The 22617-nt window shown below is 37.0% G+C and overlaps 1 protein-coding gene across 1 annotated transcript; it reads left to right on the forward strand.

The window, feature by feature from the left end:
• The first annotated feature begins 205 nt into the window (after positions 1-205).
• On the forward strand, positions 206-21569 carry LOC149284285 (serine/threonine-protein phosphatase with EF-hands 2-like). The gene is made up of 16 exons (XM_089496875.1): positions 206-242; positions 8188-8315; positions 9691-9748; positions 10507-10682; positions 12962-13076; positions 13409-13455; positions 14211-14377; positions 14462-14498; positions 14708-14857; positions 15400-15792; positions 16553-16738; positions 16837-16979; positions 18065-18171; positions 18844-19007; positions 20010-20097; positions 21364-21569. Exons 1-16 carry the CDS (start codon positions 206-208, stop codon positions 21567-21569), a joined length of 2202 nt encoding a protein of 733 aa, XP_089353001.1.
• Positions 21570-22617: the final 1048 nt, after the last annotated feature.

The following is a 22617-nucleotide window of genomic DNA, read 5'->3' on the forward strand; positions in this document are numbered from 1 at the left end:
TCCTGCTTCCTACACCAACATTAGTGTGTTTATGAAACTTCATGACAATACCTGTAACATTCATAATAATATCATAATTATCATCATCTGATAATGACCTTTTCATATTAATAGCTTCTTAAGAGCAATCACGCTTTCCTTCACATGGATAAACAGATATTAAGACAGTGACCTAATTTGTGAAGTGCAGGGCTGTATACGGTAAATGTACACTGTCTATAGAGGCACTTCATCTCCACCAGGTAAGATGCAAAGAATCTTTCTTTTTACCCTAGAATTCAGGTTCCTAAGCACATAATGAAATCACACAGACAGAGTTTTTTGTCTTTTTGTTATTATCATCATGGTTTTCTTTCATTTTAGAGAATGCTAAAAATCAATACATTTTTATATTAATTATATAATATATACTGTTATATTGCGATAAAAGAGGTAGATGTTTTGTTTAGTTTTATTTTTACTAAACTTTTACATTAAAGGCCAATTTACATTAAAGGTCAACAAACTGCAAAATGCAATTTAGATTATTGTATATGTATTTCATATAAATTTTGTGAGATTGTAGCAGTACAGCACGTTTACTAAACTCTTGGAGTAGATTATCCATTTTAGGAAAATGGGAGACAGACAAAATATGGTTTTCCTTAATGTAAATCGGAAAAGGCAATGTTATCCTAAAATAATTGTTAAAAAGTGTCCATTATGCTGTTTTTTTTTTGCTGCATGGTCCCAATTTCAGGCACTGTCACACATCGGCCTGTTGGGGACATCCTCTGATCTCCCCTGAATGGCCCAGGAAGCTCAAAAATCAATGAAGCTCTGTACTACTACACCTCCATCGCAAACTCCACATGGAGATTATAAAAGGGCACACATACAAAACAACATATTAGAGTAGTCACACTCCCAGAAATAATCCAGCAATACCACATCTCGCATTGATAAAGTTTATGATCCTAGGGTTGTATGAGTTTCATCTAGTTATAAATCATTTTCTGTACAAAATTAGAAATGTGCTAAAGTTGTTTGAGTAGGGAATATATACGATTAATATTTGCCCAATCGCAGCTGAGCTTCTTACAAAGTTTTTCATATAAAAGGAACGCTTTACTATTTGCTGTCTTATGTACCAAGGCCATGGCCACTGTTTTGTGAAAACTAGGACACTCAGAGGATTCAGACGACAACCAAGGCAGATGAAAGTACAAGCAAACAATTATGCAGTGCTTCCCTTCATTTTTAATCCCAGTGTTATTGTGTGGATGCTTGCACGTTTTCCAGGCCGTGTTCTGTATCTAGCTCTTCCTTTGACCATGTCTCTCATAATTTGTGTATCATCCACTTTTACTTTCACTTTATTAAGGAGCTCTTCAAAAGCAATGGAAAGATGTAATGAAGAGTTCTGTAGACAACAAAAAGTACTGATAATAGGAATCGGAGGAAGCTATGAGATAGATCATGCACAAATTCTAGAGGATTTAGCTTTGTTCTTAAGGCCAGTGACACCTAGGTTTAAGTCTGGAACGTCGAGTTTATTTTAAAACAGAACATACATATCCATAACATAAGACATACTGGAGTGCAAAATACAATCATTACCAGTATAACCGAGTATGTACAGAGGCATAAATTGTAAAATAAAAATGGTATACCTAATAACTTCAAAAATAGTCCTGCATCTGCAATGTCTTTCGGAGCCCTACACACACAGTTGCACATTAAAACGGGAGTCTAAGCGAAGTTGGTACATGGAGCACTCCTTTGCTGTCCTTGTACATTAATGTCCTTTACTCTGTCCACTTGGGAGCCCATGATAAAGTAGGAAACTGTCCTAGTGATGGCTTCACTGGCTGCAGCCAACGGTGCCACGTACTGTACTGCAGCACAAGGATCTCCCAAAGGTGAGTCCAAACATAGACATCCTTGCTCAGTGCCTAGAAGATTAATCAGAAAATGATATTCATTAACAGAAATGCCCCATTGAGGTTTAGGGAGGAATACAACCCTTTTGAACTCAATCAGATTTTTTGTAGACCCAACTGTCCAAATTAAGAGTAGGTATGGGTATGTCTGAGTCAACAAAATGGCTTTTTGGGAGGGTCATTTGGTGAGAAGACGTTTCTATGTTTGTTAATATAGAAATTAAATATGTGATCCTCCCTGCTTTGGGAGGAACATTTCATTAGATTGTTAGAAGAGTTGGTTGACCTACCTCAAGTAAAAACTACACACTCCAACAATGTAAGGAAAAATATCCGGCCATGGCGTTTCCTTGGTTTAGCAATCTACAGATATAGAGCTACTCTCAATCAGTCTTTACGCAGTTTACAGACTGGCAGAACAATATAGTCACTTTAATACTGTTTGACAGGGGTGCCTTCCATTCCATCAGCCAATTATACAATTTTACTAGATACAGGCTTAACCATCCTCTTCGCTCTCAGGGCTCACATATTGGGCTACCCTATTCCCCAATGTTTCAGTGGAGGAACTAATAAAAACTACAATAGCAGCCCTTACATCTCTAAGCATCATCTAACCAGATAACTCCTGAGCATGAGGGGGATTCCATGTCCAAAGTGCCATACTCAGGAGGTGATTACCATTGTCTTTGGACATGCTCCACAAACAAAGTTTTGGAGGGATGTGCACCATCTTTACAGTAGACAGAACGTTTCTAAATTTTCCCCGAAACCAGAAATGGTCCTTTTTGTTCTCTATTTCATAGCAATAGCACTCTTTTGAATATTGATTCACTGTTAGGTGGGTTATTTAAGTGATGTCTAATCTCAGTTGAAATAATCTCATACATTTTCCTAATTTATTTTCTGCCCTGGAAATCTTGTGGGGTCTCCCCAAGTATAAGGATGAGTCCATATGTGGACCCCCTTGCTCATTGTGTTAAGAGTGATACCAAATACATCTTGCTGATGATGACGGGCAAAACATTTTTCTGCGGTGAGCCTGTTGTTTTATTGTTTTTTTTTCTTCAAGTAGACTGTCTTGATTGAGTGATTGAAACTAGTCTGATATGATAATAGAGTCTTTCCCTATAAAATACCAACAGTGTACTAAAATCCGAGGTGCTTCCAATCCCCGTAGAAAAGGTTATTTAAGTGTTAGCTCTCAGGTGAGCTCGCCTTTTAGCATTTTGTGTGTATGTTCTAAAGCCCATAGTCAACTACATAAAAAGAGAAATTAATCACACGTTCTAAACATATATTTCTGCTTTTCAAAATTTGTGTATAACAAGAGCAATTGGAAAAGAGTGCAAGAAAACAAAGTTTTCTAAGGTTAATTTATGAATATATTGAAATTTTACATTAAATATTTTGTAGTATTGTGGCTAAAAAAGGCATCGAAAGTGCTAGTATTCACTGCGTAGTTATTAAGGAAAAGTCTAGAGTATTTGTTTCAGAACCCATTATAATCCTAATCCGCTACAGATCCCTTCAGTGTCTTATGTGTCACATGGTAGCTTTACAGCTCTGGAGTTTTGTAAATAAATAAAAGGTATTCATTGTCTGTCTGGAAGCTGAGTATTTTGGTAAAGGAGAAGACCACTGCTGCCACCACCACTACTTAAAAAAAGGCAATGCATTGTTTAATAGCGTATTGGAAAATTCATCTGTGAACCACATTTCATATCCCGTTTAAACATCTGGGGAGATGCTGAGTAAAATGATACAGCTTTAAAGCACACAAAATCTTTCGAGATAACTATGACATATTTCTGGCTTATGAGGTAAGCTTTCGTTAAATAGCATTTTTTTGTAATTAGTACTAAAACAAAAAGTCATCAAAAATAAAAGTGAATTTGCTATTGGTATAATTTCAATATGCTGTTAATTAATTGATTAGTGAATATATAAATCCTAAATGTAAAAAGTGAGGGCTCAATTTAATTTAATAGGGTCAAATCCAATGACTGGTACAAAATCATAATTTATATAAGGAACTAATTTCCATACCATACGTTCCAGTGTAAGGATGTGGTGTATGAGTTTAAAGAAGGGTTAATTTTTAAAGAGAATGCGACGATAGTGTCCAAAAGTGTACAAGACAGATGAGGGAAAAAGCCTGTGGAGTAGCACCATCCAAGTATGGAAGAATTATTAATAGCTATATTGCACACAGGGTTGTGAACTTTGCTGTGAGCCCTACTGCACTTGAAAGTTAGGAAGCAAATCCTGGTACCCGTATTGTGTAAAGTACTCATTTTAGATAACCAGCACCAGGTGGGGATGGTCCTATAAAAATATTTTTCACCTTGAAGACCTGGAGGTTGTCATCGATATAAGTCTGACATTACCTGTTCCAAACCACAGTTTCTTTTTTACCAGATAAAAACGGCTAAAATGCGGCTACCTGAAAACATTATATTTTTTAAAAACATATTTTTAATTGTATACTACAAATAAAAAACATGGTGGGAGTTCCCTTTTAAAGAATTTTATCCACTAGCCTTTATTTTTTAATTGCAATTCCGCAAATGGCCACTGGGGTGTCTAGAGCAACACAATATGCTCTTTTTATGTGTTTTCTATGCATTTACTTTCTATTAATGTGTTTTGGCCAGGACCGGATAGTCCATATGGTTCACCATGTGGTTGATCAAATATGTTATAAGCCACTTGGCCCTCCCCTGCATCAACTAAAAAAATAGTATATTCAAAAATAATCAGAACCTAAAAAGCCCAATAGTGAAAGGCTAGAATTTCCATTTTACTTAATGCTAGATGCAATAACTTTAACAGAAGAACTTGAAGAAAGATGTATGGAATAGATATGTGATATCATTAGTGAACAGGGTATATGAAAATAACACTGAAGTAACCATGACTACTACTTAACAAAGACTGCAACAATAAAAGACAAGACATGTTATAGGACCATGTATAATCACTGTGGTCGCTTCGGTCCCTTTATTTTTGCACTTGTGTACCATTATTTACTGGTTTCATAGTTAAACTAAGTTGGAGAATTGTTACTCTGGTTTCCCAAATGTTTAAGGACTCTTTTTTTTTTAGAACCTTGTCTTAATGTCCAAACATAGTGCTTTTTATGAAGGATAATTTTATTTTTGATTCATTTTGGTTACTTAAAATGTACTATTGTGTGTATTTATAAGTGAATGTTCAGTAATGTTTACGTTAAGTGTATGAACCTTTGAAGAGAGTGCTTATGCTTTAATGGCTCTGCTGCCAAAGACCCCCTCTAAAGTCTCAGCCTACCTATCCCTTAATCTAAGAAAAAATTATTTGATCACAGACAAAAGAGGGAATTGTTTTGTTACCATTGTTGTACCATATGCCTGACCAACTTCACCACGTCAACGCCTATCGTCAATTGCTTGTGTATGGAACAAAAGGTCATATCTAAGAGTTAGAATTAACATAAACATGGATAAACTGGCATCATAGGCACTTACGTTGAGAATATTGTACCTCAAAAACTCATAATGACATAAATTTCTTTATCTGGTGAAAGCATCTGGCGAAATTTTTAGTATCCAACACAAATACAACCCACTATAAAGCAGTTCCTCTTTTTATATTTTTGGGCTTGCTTTGTCTGTTTCTTTCTTTACTAACCTGGTTTACAACTCTCTTTGTAAAAACAAACATCATTTATTTTTATTGTTTGCCTAATTTTGTCTAGGTCATAGTTATACAAAAATATGGGATGTGGAACTTCTACCAGCTCAACCCACAGTCACTCAATTCGCAGATCAAGGAAGGGTGAGCAACAATTTATATCGTACACAATGCTAACAACCTAATATTGTTGTTTTATTTTAAAATAATATATTGGGACATTTTGATTGTAAGAGGGAAAGCACATCAAATATACACTCCATTAACAACATATACTTGGTTTACATGATAAACGTGATTAAATTTTTTCTTTTTATTTGTTGTATATTATAGAGTTAGTATAACCAAGAAGGCATAACATTAATAGTGGTAAGGAGTGACAACTGTTTCGTTTTTATTTCCATTGTTTTGAGTTTAGCTCTTGGTTGTGGCTTTCCTGTCATGGTGTCTCGTATCCTGTCAAGGCATCATGAGCAACTTTTTTAATTGTGGGGTAAAATTCAACTGACTGAAATCTAGCTTATACAGTGCCCTTCACTAATACTGGCACCCTTGTTAAATATGGGCAAAATATACTGTGAAAAAAGGTTTAATGTTCAACCTTTTGATATTTTCTTTAAAAAATAAACAATAATACTCTGCTCTCATGGATATCAAACAATTGCAACCACAATGCAAATGTATCCAAAAAAACTGGAAAAAATGGGAAATTGTGAATTGTTGGCACCCCATGAATGCATATGAAAAAAAATATATTTGAAGTATAGTTCCATTGATACTTTACTTTTTTTGAGTACATCTGGATGACTAGGAACAGGAAATTGTTCAATCATGACTTCCTGTTTCACTATAAATATTAGATAGCACATAGGCCAAATCCCCCTGGTCATTTATCACTATGGGTAAGACCAAGGAATATAGCTGTGATGCCACAAACGGTTGTTGAGCTTCACAAAATGGGAAGTGACTATAAGAAAATAGCAAAAGCAATGGAAATGCACATTTACTCCATCTGTGCAATAATCAAGAAGCTCTAGTCAACTGGAAATATTATGAATTTACCTTGAAGAGGAAAGAGGATGTGTGTCTATATTGTCTTAACGCACTAAAGAGGATGATTCCAGAGGCCAAAAAATCTCCAAGGATCACGGCTGAAGAACCGCAGAAGTTATTGAGGTTTTGGGGTCCAGAACTACAATACGGCCTCACCTACATCACCACAAGTTGTTCTGTAGGGATTCAAGAAAAAAAATCTACCCTCATCCAAAAACAAACTCAGCCATCTTCAGTTTGCCAGACACTACTGGAACTTCAAATGGGATCGGGTTCTATGGTCAGATGAAACCAAAATAGAGCTTTTTTTGGCAATAAACAACAGAGGTGGGTTTGGCACACACAGAGAGGTAGCCATATGGAAAAGTCGCTCTTTAATGTTTGGGAGCTGTTTTTCTGGACATTTTGTTAAGATACATGGCATAATGGACTCTATCATAGATCAACAGATATTAAATGAACACTTGACTGCCTCTACCAGAAAGCGTAAAACGGGCCGTGATTGGATATTCCTGCAGGGCAATGATCCAAAACATGCATCATAGTGAACACAAAAGTGGTTTACTGACCATAAAATCAACGTCCTTCCATGGGCATCCCGGTCCCCTGACTTGAACCTCATAGAAAACCTGTGGGTGAGCTGAAGAAGAGAGTCCACCAGCGTCAACCTGGAAATTTGAATGATCTGGAGGAGATTCTGTATGTGATCCCTTGCCATGTATTCTCCCACCTCCTCAGGTATTATGGAGAAGAGTTGTTATCTTGGCAAAGAGAGGTAGCATAAAGTATTGACTAAAAGGGTGCCAATAATTGTGTCACACATATATTTTGTGTTGTGTGCGCAATTGTTTGACATCCAAGTTTAAACAATAATAACAATTTTTCACAGCCTTCTTTGCGCCTATATATGGATGCCAATAGTAGTGGAGGGAACCATATATTGTGTTATCGTACAAAAGGAGTAACAGGGAAGGCTATGGTTTTTCTAAGCAGTCGCTCTTGATGAACATGTGTTGGACAGGAATGCATAGAGATCACTGCATGTATTCTCTTTTGAGATGCTTTCCTGCAATAACTCTCATACTCTGGCTGGAAATGCCAACTCTGTCCCAAACCATGCATTTGTTTTTCCTTAATGTCACTGCAAAAATACATGGCAGTTTACGGAGGCCTTGTATTTCTCATTACAGGTTCCTCTCTTGTCCCGGCTAGCACAGGTATGTACATTGTATGTATGACAGGAAATAATTGAACTACAGAGGATGGAGGAGGATGTTGTGTGATCAAGGGTAGTTGTGCTTTTTGTGCCATTTTTTGCTGCAGATCTTAATCTCCCTAAGGTAAAATACTTTACTTTTAAACCAAAGACATCAAAAACAGTTATGCTGAGAGGTAGTTTTAATAAATTATTATAGTTGTTCCAAAAGCTGTGAAAGTAGTAGCTGCCTTTGAAGAGGAAAATGTGGGTAATTTAACAAATGCCATTGTAAATGCAAGTCTCTCTTCAAAAGTATTCAATGATATATGTAATTTGCAGCATTCAAATCAGCAGTTCTTATTCAGCGCTGGTACCGACGTTACATTGCTCAGATGGAGGTGAGAAGGAGATGCACTTGGAGTATCTTCCAGTCTATAGAGTACACAGGGGAACAGGATCAAATCAAGGTAATCTGGAAAATTTAAAATTTCTTATGATACACTAAATAAATCTTTCAGAAAAATCATTCTCATAATCGAGGTCATTCTTTATTTGGACCTCAGATCTGCGGCACAACTGGCTAAGCTTTGGGGCTTGTCACTCATTCTCACTCGCTCTCTCACACTCTCTTATGCTGTCTCCCACACTCTCATTCACTCTTTCACACTTTTATGTATTGTGTCTTACGCTCTCTCACTGTCTCCCAATCTTCTCTGCCGACCACTTCTATGTCCCTGTCTCCTTTCCGTAGCTCCGCTAATGCAAATGGATCCGCAGAGAAAATTAAGCGTTTTTACACATTTCTTTCCCTGGGAATCCATCTGCGAAGCCACGCAAAGCTCCATGGAGACATCCTCTCCCATGTTCCTCCAATCGTGGGAGAGGGAATGCACAAAGGCTCCGCCACTTTTGCTGAAGTACCTGGATAATGGAGCAGATAACAGAGGACAGGCAGACAAAGAAAGAAGACAGAAGAACAAGAAGATGCAAGAGAAGACGTGGAGCTGTGGAATAAGAGACAGACACATAAGTGGTCAGTGGAAAGGTTAGGGAGACATTGACAAAGAGCATTAGAGAGGGTGAGAGAGAATGAATGAGAGAGTGTTATATATTGGCCTCTTCTTTTCTTTCACTAACATCCAAAGTTTGGGGGACATTTGTATCATATTGTTTTAACTTTTAAAAATGTACAAGGGGATTTTAAAATAGAGTGAAAAATTATCCTTTTCAACTACTCCTTATTATATGGTTAGAGAAAGAGACGTTAAGGAATGTGCTGCACCAAACGTGCTCCAATCTCCAGTTAAACCCCTTATCGTCTTCTGTGAAATGGGAACTCATGACTTGTGGTACACATACTGGTAAAATATACAAAATGCTCTTTCTTGCTTTTTATTTCTCTAAAATGAAGATCACATCAATTACAGAATATCTTAGCAAAGGGGTTAGAGGGAACTAAGGTGTTTTGACGATATGGAAGCAGCCCATAGACGGGCCTTAAATTCTACTCACCCTTACTGCCGTCATGGTCTTATTTTCTAAAAAAACAAAACACTTTTTTGTGTACCTGGCCTCCACTCACCTATCAGGACTCTTGCCACTGAATGATACCCTGTTGTTTAGGAATTCTAAAGTAAATATTGTCATCCTGTCATTTAGTGGTTTAACACAGAATAAGCCTAATTAATGCCTTGATGACCCAGATTTTCAGGTATGATTCACAAGACCTTAATCTTGTCAACATTCTCTTGGCTGCTTAACCAATAAATGCCCTGTTCTTATAGATGAGGTCATGTAAGGTAATGACAATAGTAATGTAATATTTGTATTTTTTTCGTGCAGCTATATGATTTCTTCAATTTTCTGATGGACCATTTCACTCCTGACAATAGTAAAGAAAGTAAGTTACTCATATTATAATAGTACATATCAATAAATATAATATATATATAATAATATATAATAATTATAATCCCAGAGTTGATAGATGTTAACATTTTCTGTCTAAAAGAAAATATTCAGTGTAATTAGCTGTTTTTATATGTTAATTAAAATGACAAGGAAGAGTATATTTGAACTTTTATAAAACCTCCAACTGCATGGAATGGGCAGATTCTCAGGCTCACACAGTCTGGAGTTTAATCCCTTATATTCTTATGTGATGTGATAATATCTGTGGTTATTCTCACTGGTATATCAAAGCTGAACTGCCTGCCTGAGTACAGGTGACATCATTCAGAATTTTGGGAACCTTGAATGTTCTAGAACAGGGTTGCACAACTCTGGGCCTCAATGGCCACAGGCCAACCAGGAATTCTGTGTATACCTGTCCCAAAAAAGTTGTTTAATGATTTTTTTTAAATTGAGACGCCCATGCTTGTGTTGGGATTCCCAAAAACCATGGCCTGGAGTTGTGCAGCCCTGTTCTAGAAAGTCATGTCCACATTTGAGGGCTGGTTGGCAGGCTATGTTCAGTCTCACAGTTTAGTGAATAAACCCAAATAGTGGTGGCAGGGTACATATTTAAGAATGCCTAATTTATGTAGTTTTACTGGAATAATTAGCCTTTTTTATAGTACTGTTAGTCTAAGTAATAACTTGAAACACTGCAACACTCCTTGGTAAATGTCTTCCTTGGAACTTTTTAACTTTTGTAAGGGGATTTCATCTGCCGTATGTTCTCTGATGAGGAAAGTTTCAAGGATACCGAGCTGGAAAAATACTATGACTACGAATACATAGAGGTTCCCGAGTCGTACACTGGTCCTCACCTTACCTTCCCATTAAAGCCTATGCATGCCGCAGCCTTGGTAGAAGCATTCAAACAAAAACAAGTAAGTGTTATATTACATGATGATGTATCATTCAAAGATAACATAGTTTTATAGTTAAAAATTCAAATTTGTTATGTTTTATTTATTTGGTAAATAATGGATGTTTCTACTACAAACAAAGTTTATTTTCTGTTGTAAAGACCTTTTACTTTTGCTGAGACTGGTATTCAGATATCTGTGTTGTCAATATCGACAATGCCATCACCGGAGGGAGTATGTGTTACCATGATGTTCTTCGCAGATCCCTGGAAGAAATATGGGCAAAATTGCCCCATTTCAAATAAAGGAATCCTGGCATTGTTTTCCAGGGCTTTATGGGTCAGAAGCTTTAGTGTACTGAAGATATTGATATTCTTCTTCAATGGTGTGAGTCTTGGACAGGTATCCTGTCCTGGGCGTCATAGAACTGCAAATGTACGCGGTCACACAGGGGACACTGCATGCTCATGATTATGTCCAAAGTTTACTTTCAGGGAAGGCCTAGAACATAAATATGTCCCAGGAGCCAGCTGTGTGCCCTCCACAGTCACAGTAAATGTGGCAGTCATGGGTTTGACAGTGCCTGAGGAATAGGAATGTGTTATTTTCCAAATATACCATTACCTCTATATAAAGTGGATATAGAGGCAAAGGTGATAATTGTTAACCTTATTTGCATGTGCCTACCCAGAATCCCTTGTGGTTGTGAAAGCACCATGAGATTTCTGAGGGAAAAACAAGCCTTCTGGCTTGTCTGGTGTCTGTAGATGAGTGTTTAATAATACTTCTACTTTCCAAATATACAAATATGAATTTGGCACCTGTGTGTGGGAACCAAATCATCTAACAAACCCAATGTTATGAACATATGAGGTAAAATACATGTTTTACAGCAAATACTATCATGATTGAAGGTTTGGTGTAAAGCTATACAAACAGAATTAATAACATAGGGTCTAGTGACTAGTCATGACCTAGCATGTGAAAACAAAAGAACTGAGGGAACTTCTTCTTGTGAGGAACGTCAACATTTGGAAAATTCCATGGTTATTTTACTTGTGTAGGTGTTTATGTTTAACCTTTGCTTATTTAAAATAGTTTTGTACTTGTTTAGAGCAGCCATTGAAAGGATAGGGTCAAGTTGAAAAAATGTAAGACAAGGGGAGAGGTTTTTGGGTTACTTACAGGGCACCAACAGACAAGTTGATATCATTCCTAATTTTCAGACTGAAGCAACAACGTTGCACGGGTTTGTTTGGTGGGAGACATTGGAAATCTTGTCTCTGGGTGAGGGTGGTAAAAATGTTAGTTTAATGTTAGCTTTGGTTGCTGTTTAGCTTCATTTGAGTATTTTGGCATAGGTGTGACACATGTGGGACAGGGGCGTATCTAGAAACCACAGGACCCTGGTGTGAAAAATTGACCCGGGGACCCCAACAGCTGGTCTGTGCCATCACTGCCCCCAAACAACTTGTCTGTGCCTTCTTTGCCCCTTGCCCCCCCCTTCCAACATACACTCTGCAACACATATGTAAACACACTTACACAAATTACACACACTTACTCATGCTCACGAACACACACGTACATATTCAGTCTAACACACACACTCCATTTAACCCACTTATACATACATGCTCACACACACACAATTATACATTCATGCTCACCTACACAAGTACACATCCATGCTCACACACAATTACACAGTTAAACGGTGTAAACAGTTAATTATAATAAACGCTGTGGGCATTCCTATCCAAATAAATATCTGTATAGTGCATATAAATAAGAAAATTGGTCTCTGGGAAGAGGGATGTCATGGGGGGGTTGTTGGTTTGGGGGAATGCGTTGCATTGAGAGAAGCATGGGTCTTTTATGTTTTTTCTATGCCTATATTTAATCAAATTAAAGATAAGATTTAAGTAGTTTCGTCTTTGTGCTGTGAATTGAAGTTTTGGGGATTGCACATGGTTATAGTATACATTTTTGCTAAATTGTGTTATTAATGTATAGTCAGTTGGGTTTACTACAGCCTGTGTATGTTAACACCGTCTTGATGATGGTAGCAAATATGGGGTGGTGGGGTGAGTTGTTCGGGTTAGATGTGGTAGCTCTGTGCCCTGTAGTGACTGGGTATCCTGAAGGCTGCTTGGCATTAACCCTTTTAGGACCCCCCCCCCCTCGCAGCTATCTAGCCTGGAGACTGTCCACCATGCTAGTTTTGTGTGTTGAAAGAGGATGCATGATTTTTGTGGTACTGCTTTATTCTCTGACTCTCTGACTGTTTCTCCCAGTAGCAGCTCCATGCCCGTTACGTTTTGCATCTCCTGCATGAGACAAAAAATCACCTGAAACTACTGCCAAATATAAAGCGTGTAACTACCAGTTACAGCAAAGAAATCACAATCTGTGGTAAGCACAGGTGCTTATAATGTTATTTATGTTGTTCTTATTTGCCTGTAAGTTTTAACCCTTTCTTTAGGGTGTTAATGTATGATAGACAGGGCTGATCCCAGGACTTTGTTAATAGGTCTGTACGTTGATTAGTTTTTTTTGGCTGCTATGTTAATCCATCAGGAATCTAAAAACCTTGCTTTCTTTGAGCCATCTATTTTTTATGTAATTCATTATTCCTCACTATTATTTTACTATTTTTTGTACCAAAAGTTCTTTCTGGATCATTTGACCTTAAAAATTAATATGTAACCTCCATGATCACATTTTGCCTTACTTTTGTTTTTTAGGAGATTTGCATGGCAGACTCGATGACTTGTTTTTGATATTTTACAAGGTATGTAAAGTATCTTCTATATGCATTCCTTACATATAGCTGTTAGAAGCTGTAGTACTATGAATACATGGAGGGATGTCATTGAAGATGTGATTTGGATTATAATTTGCATTATAGGAAGGAATTCATTAACTCTTATCTAAAAATGTCATTAAAATGTATCCAAAAGTTAGTACTTTATTGGGCTTACAAACTGGTGCATGCTTTGTTCTGCTCAATGTATAAATCTTTGCATACCAACATCTTCACAGAGGATGGTCACTTAGGTGCCTTTTTCATATAGAATAATATCAGTGGGGCCCTGTGAATCACACTGTTTTAATCTTATCTGAAACAGAATCTCAACTTTGAGAATTTCTAATCTTGAATCAAAAATGTTTTAAAATATAGAAAATAATACAATATTTAAGATGTTGTAAAGCTACACACCTGTACATTTGCCCTTACTGACTCCTGCCCACACACACACATCCTAGCATAGACTTAGCCTAAAATACAACATTGCTCTCACATACCCCCCTCTTCCTTTTTATCTTTCTATCTTTTCCTTTTCCCTCTGTCTATATGAACTTGAGAAACTCAGATGCAGGGAGATCAGAGCAGGCACAATTTGGGCCAAATGGTTCCTATCTTCTGTCAAATTCTATTAAATTGTCTTTGTTAAATAATTTTGCTGTTACAATGCTGTGGAATCTGCAGGTCCTATATATAAATCTAATGAAATCTGTATTTTTATTTCATTGTTTCGCTCTCAGAATGGCCTTCCATCCCCAGAGAGACCTTACCTTTTTAACGGGGATTTTGTAGACAGAGGAAAACAATCAATTGAAATTCTGATGATTCTCTTTGCATTCCTGCTGGTTTACCCCAAAGTTGTCCATTTGAACAGAGGAAACCATGAGGACTACATGGTCAACTTAAGGTAATTACTGAAAAATTAAGGCTAATTGTGTCTAATTGTATTATCTTTAACAAATAATGATTACCTTTTACTTATTTTTTATAGATACGGATTTACAAAAGAAGTTATGAAGAAATACAAGGTATGTTTGAGGTTGCGGACTATTTTGTATGCAATGTGGCCGCTGACTTGAAAAGGAATACCTTGTGAATAGAGTCAGGATATGCATTGTGCATTGAATAGGGTTATGGACATCCTCAACAATTTAATCAATAAAAACTTTTTAAAATACCAAGAAAACACAAATTATATTACATTTTCATATAAACTTGTGTAATCTCCCTATTTCAGGTTCATGGTAAGAAAATCTTGAAACTGCTACAAAATGTTTTTAGCTGGCTCCCACTAGCCACTCTAATTGACCAAAAGGTACTTGTTACTCACGGAGGAATATCAGATACAACAGACTTAGAGCTACTGTCTAAAATTGAACGACACAAGGTAATATTTTTAGATATTTTTAAAACTTCATTTCAAGAGAATCTGTCAATTTTCCAAATTGTATATCCTTAATAAAGCTATGTATTGAAGACCAAAATGTAAAATATATAATACATATATAATTCTTGTATATATTTATTAGAAACCCACTTTATATGTATATCACATGAATTCTTAGGATTTACATAATGTTCATCCATAATAAATTGCCCCTCTATTTTGGAAGAGGAAGTGAGGAGCAAGTGTCACTGAACTTGTATGCCATTGATTTTGTTTTGTTTTTTAAATTAATTTAATAGAAATAATATGTTGTGTTTGAAACTAATATAACAGAACTTGTGTGAAAAAAACATAAAATTAACACAATATAAACATAATTAAAATCATTTATTACAATATTGAAAATAAAAAGCAGATACCAGAGATAATACTCTCTATGTCACATTTTATTGATGCATATTTGTTGTTGTTTTTTTGCATTTGGCTTTTAAAAATTAAGTACCCTAAGAGCATTTTAAAAAGTAATTGTTTCGAATCATTAGTTCACTTCAACCTTGCGGCCTCGGAAAAAGAAAGAGAATGTCAAACAGAACGAGTCAAAGTCAAGTCAGGAAACATTTACTAATGGAGACTCTGCTTTACCTGTGGAAACAACAGTGCCCTATCCAAGGAGTTGCTCATTCTCCTACAGTTCTAGCCCAAGCCTTTTACCAAAATATAGGGGCAAAAGATCTGCCAGCAGTCCCACCACGATCACCATCGACAGAAAGGAGATTTCTAAGCGGGTGCGACAAACCGTGGACGAAGAACTTGAGAAATGCCGTAGGCAGGTGGGGTTCACAGACACGTTCAGAGAGCCAGATAGCCCCATTTCTGGTTCCGAGTCTGACTCGGACATACAGGAATATGACATTGACAACGAAGAGAGAAAGCAGGTGAAGTAAATATGTTATTTAATTTATTTTGTGCTTCACATTTATTTTAAATGTAATATTAGCTTTTGGCCTTTGCAGAAAAAAAATCACAATCAAAACCTTTAATAAGGTGGGCATTTACTTTATTTAAATCCTCCATGTTAAATAAAGGTTTTTTTTTACTTTATTTAACATGGAAGATGTTAAATAAAGTTAAAAACAAAAACAAACAATGCTTTAATTTAAGTTCCGGGCAGGGGCGCCTAGCGGTTGCTCGTGAAGTTTTCAGCGACCTTTACCCCTATAAAACTACGACAATATAACATACATTTAAACAGAAAAAAGGGGGGTGCTCGCTCAGCAACAGCTTCTTGAGGTCAGTTTAATCTCTCTGTGTGCAGCTTATTTATTTTAAAATTGTCTTGCGCCGCGAGCACAGCTGATTGCACCAATCAGCTGCGCTTATTTTCCCGCCGCACAGAACGCTCGCGCAAACGCTCGTGCTGTGTAGTGCTATCTAAACTACCTGCCCAGCAACCTAAAACTGAATTTAGCTAACCTAGCCCGCCAAAACTAAATGCCCTGACTTTCCTGACCTTTTAATGACCCCTGTTATATAACTAATGTCCAGCAATGGACAATTAGCGTGCCGCTTAGGCAGCTTGCGCTTTCAATTCTCAATGCTCTCAAGCTTCTCATTATTTGTATCAATAATATATATTATTATTATACATATATATCAATATTTGTTCCAAGGATTCCGTTTTTTTATTTTGGGTAGATTGTAGATATTCTTTGGAGTGATCCAATGGCACAAGATGGGTGCAAATCAAACTCAGTGCGTGGAGGAGGTTGTTACTTTGGTCCTGATGTGACAGAAAAAATCCTTAAAAAACATGGGTTACAGCTACTAATACGTTCCCATGAATGTAAGCAGGAAGGTTATGGGTTCTGCCACAACGGGAAGGTAAGGAAATTTACATTCACAGAACTGAACGATAACATAGCATTCTATACCACAATTAATAAAGTCATTAATACCTTTTCTTTTGTTTTTTTGGCTAGGTACTGACTATATTTTCTGCTTCAAATTACTATGAAGTTGGCAGCAATAAAGGGGCCTACATCAAACTTGGACCTAACCTTGTCCCCCATTTCGTACAATACCAAGCAAATAAGACTACACATACTCTGACTATGAGGCAAAGGTACTCTGCCTTTCATTGCCAAAAATGTATATCCATACATGTGACCAAACTTCCACTTTAACAAAGGGATACATATGACAAATGTGTGGCAGAGCTTTATGAAGATAATTGTTCCCTATGGGATTTTTTGTTTTTCACTATTAATACCTTATCATCAACTTTGGTTGTCATAGTTCTTTTAACATTAATGTACACCACCTTATAGTAGTGATTAAATGTAATTATGTAACCCATTGAAGTGCTTGTGTTAAAGGATTTGCTTCCAACGCTGCAGTCGCACGGTAACCCAACCTATAAGGACTAGTTCTGGAGGTTTGCCGTAATGTACACACTGGACAGAGCCGGCCTTGAGTGTTCTGGCGCCATATGCGGACTACTCCTCTGGCGCCCCCCCATCACAAAAAAAAAAGAAAGGAAAAAAATCTGCCCCCTCTGCCCCTTCTCACTGCCTCCCCCCCTCTGCCCCTTCTCACTGCCTCCCCCCCTCTCTCTGCCTTCCCCCCTCTCTCTGCCTTCTCACTGCCCCCCCCCCCCCTTATCACTATATCTGCCCCTATCCTTACTTACCTTGTGTCCGGAGTCCTGCGGTGGGAGCGGGAGGCGTCCGTCTTCCCGCTCACTGCCGGAGTCACGGAGTTTTCAGCAACCGCTCGGCGCCCCTGTCTGGGACTTAAATGAAAACACCGTTTTGTTTTTTTGGTTAAACTTTGTTTAACATCCTCCATGTTAAATAAAGTTGAAAAAAAACTTTATTTAACATGGAGGATGTTAAATAAAGTTACAAAAAAAACCAAACAATGTTATAATTTAAGTCCCGGACGGCGACCCTGTTGCCATGGCGCCCTGTGCGGCCGCACAGGTCGCACACCCCTAAGGCCGGCCCTGACACTGGATAGAAACCATTTAATTAAAATAAATAAAACCCAAAGGGCACAGCTACATTAGGCAATGCACCTTGTCTTCCACGGCCCTACTGAAAAAGTTTTTAATGCCTGACTGATCTGCCTCCAACTTAGGTTCAGGAAGTTTGCACCATTGTTCGACTAGACATTCAGCCGAGTTCCTTCCTATTTTTTGTGTTTTAGAGTGAGTGCGGTAGAGGAATCCGCTTTGAGAGCGTTGAGGGAGAAACTGTTTGCTCATAAATCAGACCTCATCAACACATTCAAGCTTTATGACAAAAAGCAAAGCGGTAAGGACAGCCATCATTATATTGAGGTCACCATTAACACCAATAATGCTAATTCAGCTTTTATGTATTTCATTTAAAATTACATTCTGATTATTTAATGGCAAACTAGTTGTAAATGTCACAAAGAGGGTCATATAGATATTGAGCCACAACATTCTTCTTGTAAGTATCCAGGTAGTTTACATTCCATTGTGTATTCAGGTGATTTTAAGAATAAATAATACATAAGAACTCATAGCCAGCAGGATCTGCTTGGTCTAGGACACAAACAGTTTGGGAAATCCCATTTACGCTTATAGTATCATGGTTTATTAAATCTTATGTTAATAGGAAAAATCACTCCTTTGGACTGAAAAGTGGAAATTTTGTTATACTATGAAACATTTTTTTTATTATGTTGAAAATAGGGCATTAATCATTATGGTTTTAACAATCATAATATTGGGAATTGTTGCCTCATGAAAATGGTGAAACATTAAACATCAATTATTCGTATGTTATAGAATGAGATAAAAAAATGGCTGGATATCTCAAAAAACAATTCAACTATTGGCTATTTTATGTATAGATTAATAAAGGAAACTGGTGTGGCATCTCTTAGTCTTTTGCTTTTCTTATTTTGCCCACCCCTGACACATCAAACTATACAGATATTTGTATTCTTTTCCACAGGATACATTACTTTAAATGACTGGGCAACTGCGTTGGAATCAGTTTTGAATCTTGGTCTGCCATGGCGAATGCTGAGGCCACAGCTTATACGTAGTTCTCCAGAGGGACTTCTTAAATATAGAGAGTGGTTTGATGAACTTTCTGCATGCCAACCAATTAGAGAGGTACTGCTACATTATTTACAGTGCCCAAGCAAATTCCATAGTGCTATTACAAAAGGGAGCACAGGGAATATTAGTACTTGACATTAACATTAAAATTGACAATATACAATTCCACAATAAGAATAACATGTTAAAACATACTGGTAGAGGGCCTTGCTCTTGCGCACTTACAATCTATTATGCAGGGTCATTATTTTGTCAGTCTAATATAATTTGTCTATTTGGAATTGATCAAATAGTTTTGGAAGGGGCAGGGTGTGGCTAGAACCTGTGCAAGGGGAACTCAAGGCCAGATAACACTCTCTTGGCTTGAAGCTTAAATGCCAATAAGAGGCTTAGTAAGAGACTTTGTGCATTCAGATTCCTACAAATCGCAAATTTTATGAAACTTGCATATTTTTTCAATTCAAAACCCCAGACGAAACGAAAAAAAAACTAAGCCAAAATCTCTGAATTTTCATTCGTAGGCTCATTCACTCTCTCCACTCTCTCACACTGTCTGAATGTCTCCCTACCTTCTCCACGACCTTCCATATCTCAAAGCTCCCCTTTGTCTCTAGCATCTTCTACATCTTCTTGTTCTTCCCTCTTCTTCCGTATCTCCATGGGCATGACCTCCCGGTGAACGTCCACAAAAATGGTGTAGCTTCCATGATATCTTCTCTCTGATTGAAGGGTGTCACCGGAATCCCGCCATTTTTGCGTTCACCGGGAGGACATGTCTATGGAGATGCGGACAAAAAAACCCCCAAAAAACGAAAGACATAAGAAAGAGCAAGAAGATGAAGAGGATGCTAGTGAAGAAATATTCTACATATATTTTTTGGCCCATTTGCACAGTAATTAGTGTAACATAAACAATGTTTCTGTACATTTCAATAAATTGATTTGTAATAATTGTAAATGAATAATATTTTTTACAATAACATCTGTAAAAAATAGTGAACTGGCAAATATGGAATGCCATGTGTGTATTTTATATGAATGGTTTTTGTATTGCAGAACTTACATGCCAGTTTACTGGAAGCTCTCTACAGAAACCGATCGGATTTGGAGACCATATTTAGGATAATAGACAGTGACAACTCTGGTACGTTGAATACACATAAGACTTAGTCCTTATTGATAGGCACCTCTTTATTATATGTCAAATTAATTATACTGAATTGACAGGATGCCATAATGTCTCGTTTTTAAACATATTTGAAGCGTTTCCCTCCCTTTTTTCAGGTAGTAGGTAGATGGGAAAAAACAGGATACAGAATGTAAATTTTAAATAGGGGGATGAAAACACGCTAGACAGAACTTTCTAAAGGTAATTCTTTGTTAAAAACATATAAAACAGATTCTTAAAAGTTCAAAAATATAGCAGCAGCTTACTTGCCAAGGTTTCCTCTTCTTGGCTTGATTGCTAGTAGAAATTCACAAAGAGGGTAGTGGTTGCGCTTCAACAATATAAAATAGAAAAAAGAAAAGCAGCACAATGGTGTAGTATGTTTGTATTCCAGGTATATATAAAAAGAGATAAAAATGTGGTACTCACAATTTTTTGGAGCTGTCCTAGCTCCAAAATGCACGTATGGGCGATACAATCCTCGCCTAAGGATTTAAAGAAATAGCAGCAATGGTGTGGTACTCAGGTGTTGGTTAAAATCGTGGTTAAGAGCAATTTGAAGGTTGCTCTTTCCTACAGGCGTAGGTGGTATGATCCCCACCAAGGATATTGGAACAGCAGGTGTCCTTTTTAATAAAAAAAATAAAAATAAAAAAAAAAATGGTCCCAGGAGCAATGTAAAAATCTATTTATACTTTACATAATAAAAACTATAAAATAATATAAAACTGCACACTACACGTTTCGCCTTAACAAAGGCTTTTCAAAGTGTTAAAAGAATGTAAATTTGCTAAGGAATATAAATTGATACCCCCATTATTTCAAGTGGTGAATGAGAGACACTTGTTAGTGTGTGTGTGTGTGTGTGTGTGTGTGTGTGTGTAGTAAGGGTAGTGGTCAGGGCTTTGCTCAGATGGTTTATGTGACTTGGTGACCAATTGATATCCATTTAAATAATTTAATAAAGTATTTAGAAGAGGAACCATGTGTTATTTACACAGTTCAAGTTCTAGACTTCTGCTATTTCTACATATGTTATTGTGACTTTTTCAGCAAACATTCTTAGTTCATAGAAAAGCGAGACATTGGGGAGAAAAGTATAGATATTTTGTAATTAAACACATTTGATTAGGTGATTGTTCTCTACAGAAGAAGATAATAGGATGCAATTTCATTAATAAAATATGTTGTTCATTTTTACACATGTGAATAAGATGTATTACTTGTTTTCTCCTGTTTTAGGTCTTATTTCATTTGAGGAGTTCCAACACACCTGGAAATTACTAAGTTCCCACTTAAACATAGAAATTAGTGATGAGGCAGTCTGGAACATGGCCCGAAGCATTGACTTCAATAAGGATGGGAACATAGACATCAATGAGTTCCTGGAAGCCTTCCGATTAGTTGACAGACCTCATATTGGAGACAGAGAATTAGAAATTTATTGAGCTTGTTATATTCTTGGGCTGACATTCAGCACATAAAACCTGTACAGCAATCTTATTGTGCATTCTGCAAAGTACTGAATTATTAATAGATAAAGTAGGGCATTAAGATTTTGAGCTTAAAAACATCTAAAAGCACTAATGAAGGAGCCACTATAGCTACCCTAAGTTCATCAGCATCAGGTTACATATAGATGTTTGGATTGTGTTTGCATCTATAAATAAATACATAAACTCATATATACTTATACCAGCACCTGCCATCTACATCCGTATCCTTAACATGGACATCTACAGCACTTATGACACAAACATAAAAAGTCTGAAAGTCCATTTAACATTGACAATCATTAAATAAGTAACTCAATATGTTGGCTTCCCTAGTGGATTCCTATGTCACCTCTCAGAAACATCCCGCGACTGAATTTTTTGGCTTTGACTTTTTAAGCAAAGAATAATGTTGAACATTATTTCATGCTTTAGATGACTTTTCAAAGGAATTACAGGGCCCAACCCAAGGTACGAAAAGCAACTCCGTTATTTCTTATTCAACAATTATTGTGTTATCTTATTGGCAGAATGCAGGCAGGGAGGTAGCACCCTCTTCTCATACTCACCCAGTCACCTATTGGACTGTCAAATGAAGAATGACTCCAGAGACGCTTTATACCACCTCTGCTGATATTTGTCACTGGACAGTGGGGTATATCCACTTAAGGGTCAGTTGTCAGGAGAGTGGCGTTTATTTTAATTTTAACTTTCTCGCTTCATTATTCAGAATGAAGGCCTATTCCTAGCAAACTTGCCCTGTATAATGCTAACTGTGTAAAAAGGCTTTCAAGAACCTTCACCGATGTGACTATATATATTATACATTTGATGATACAAGGCCAGCCAAGTTCTTCCGTTTAGTGAACATACCTCACTGATGTTAGTCTTGTGTGTGACTCAGCCATGGGAACCCAATTCATGAAGTTACTAAAAAATAGTTATTGTACTGACATTGCTTCCAGAGTGACACCACAAGAATAGGAGTAGGAGGAGGTATGAG

This window comes from Sceloporus occidentalis, unplaced genomic scaffold (genome assembly GCF_023333645.1).
Source record: "Sceloporus occidentalis isolate IW3139 unplaced genomic scaffold, rSceOcc1.0.p SCAF_95, whole genome shotgun sequence".
In the NCBI taxonomy this organism is placed as follows: Eukaryota; Metazoa; Chordata; class Lepidosauria; order Squamata; family Phrynosomatidae; genus Sceloporus; species Sceloporus occidentalis.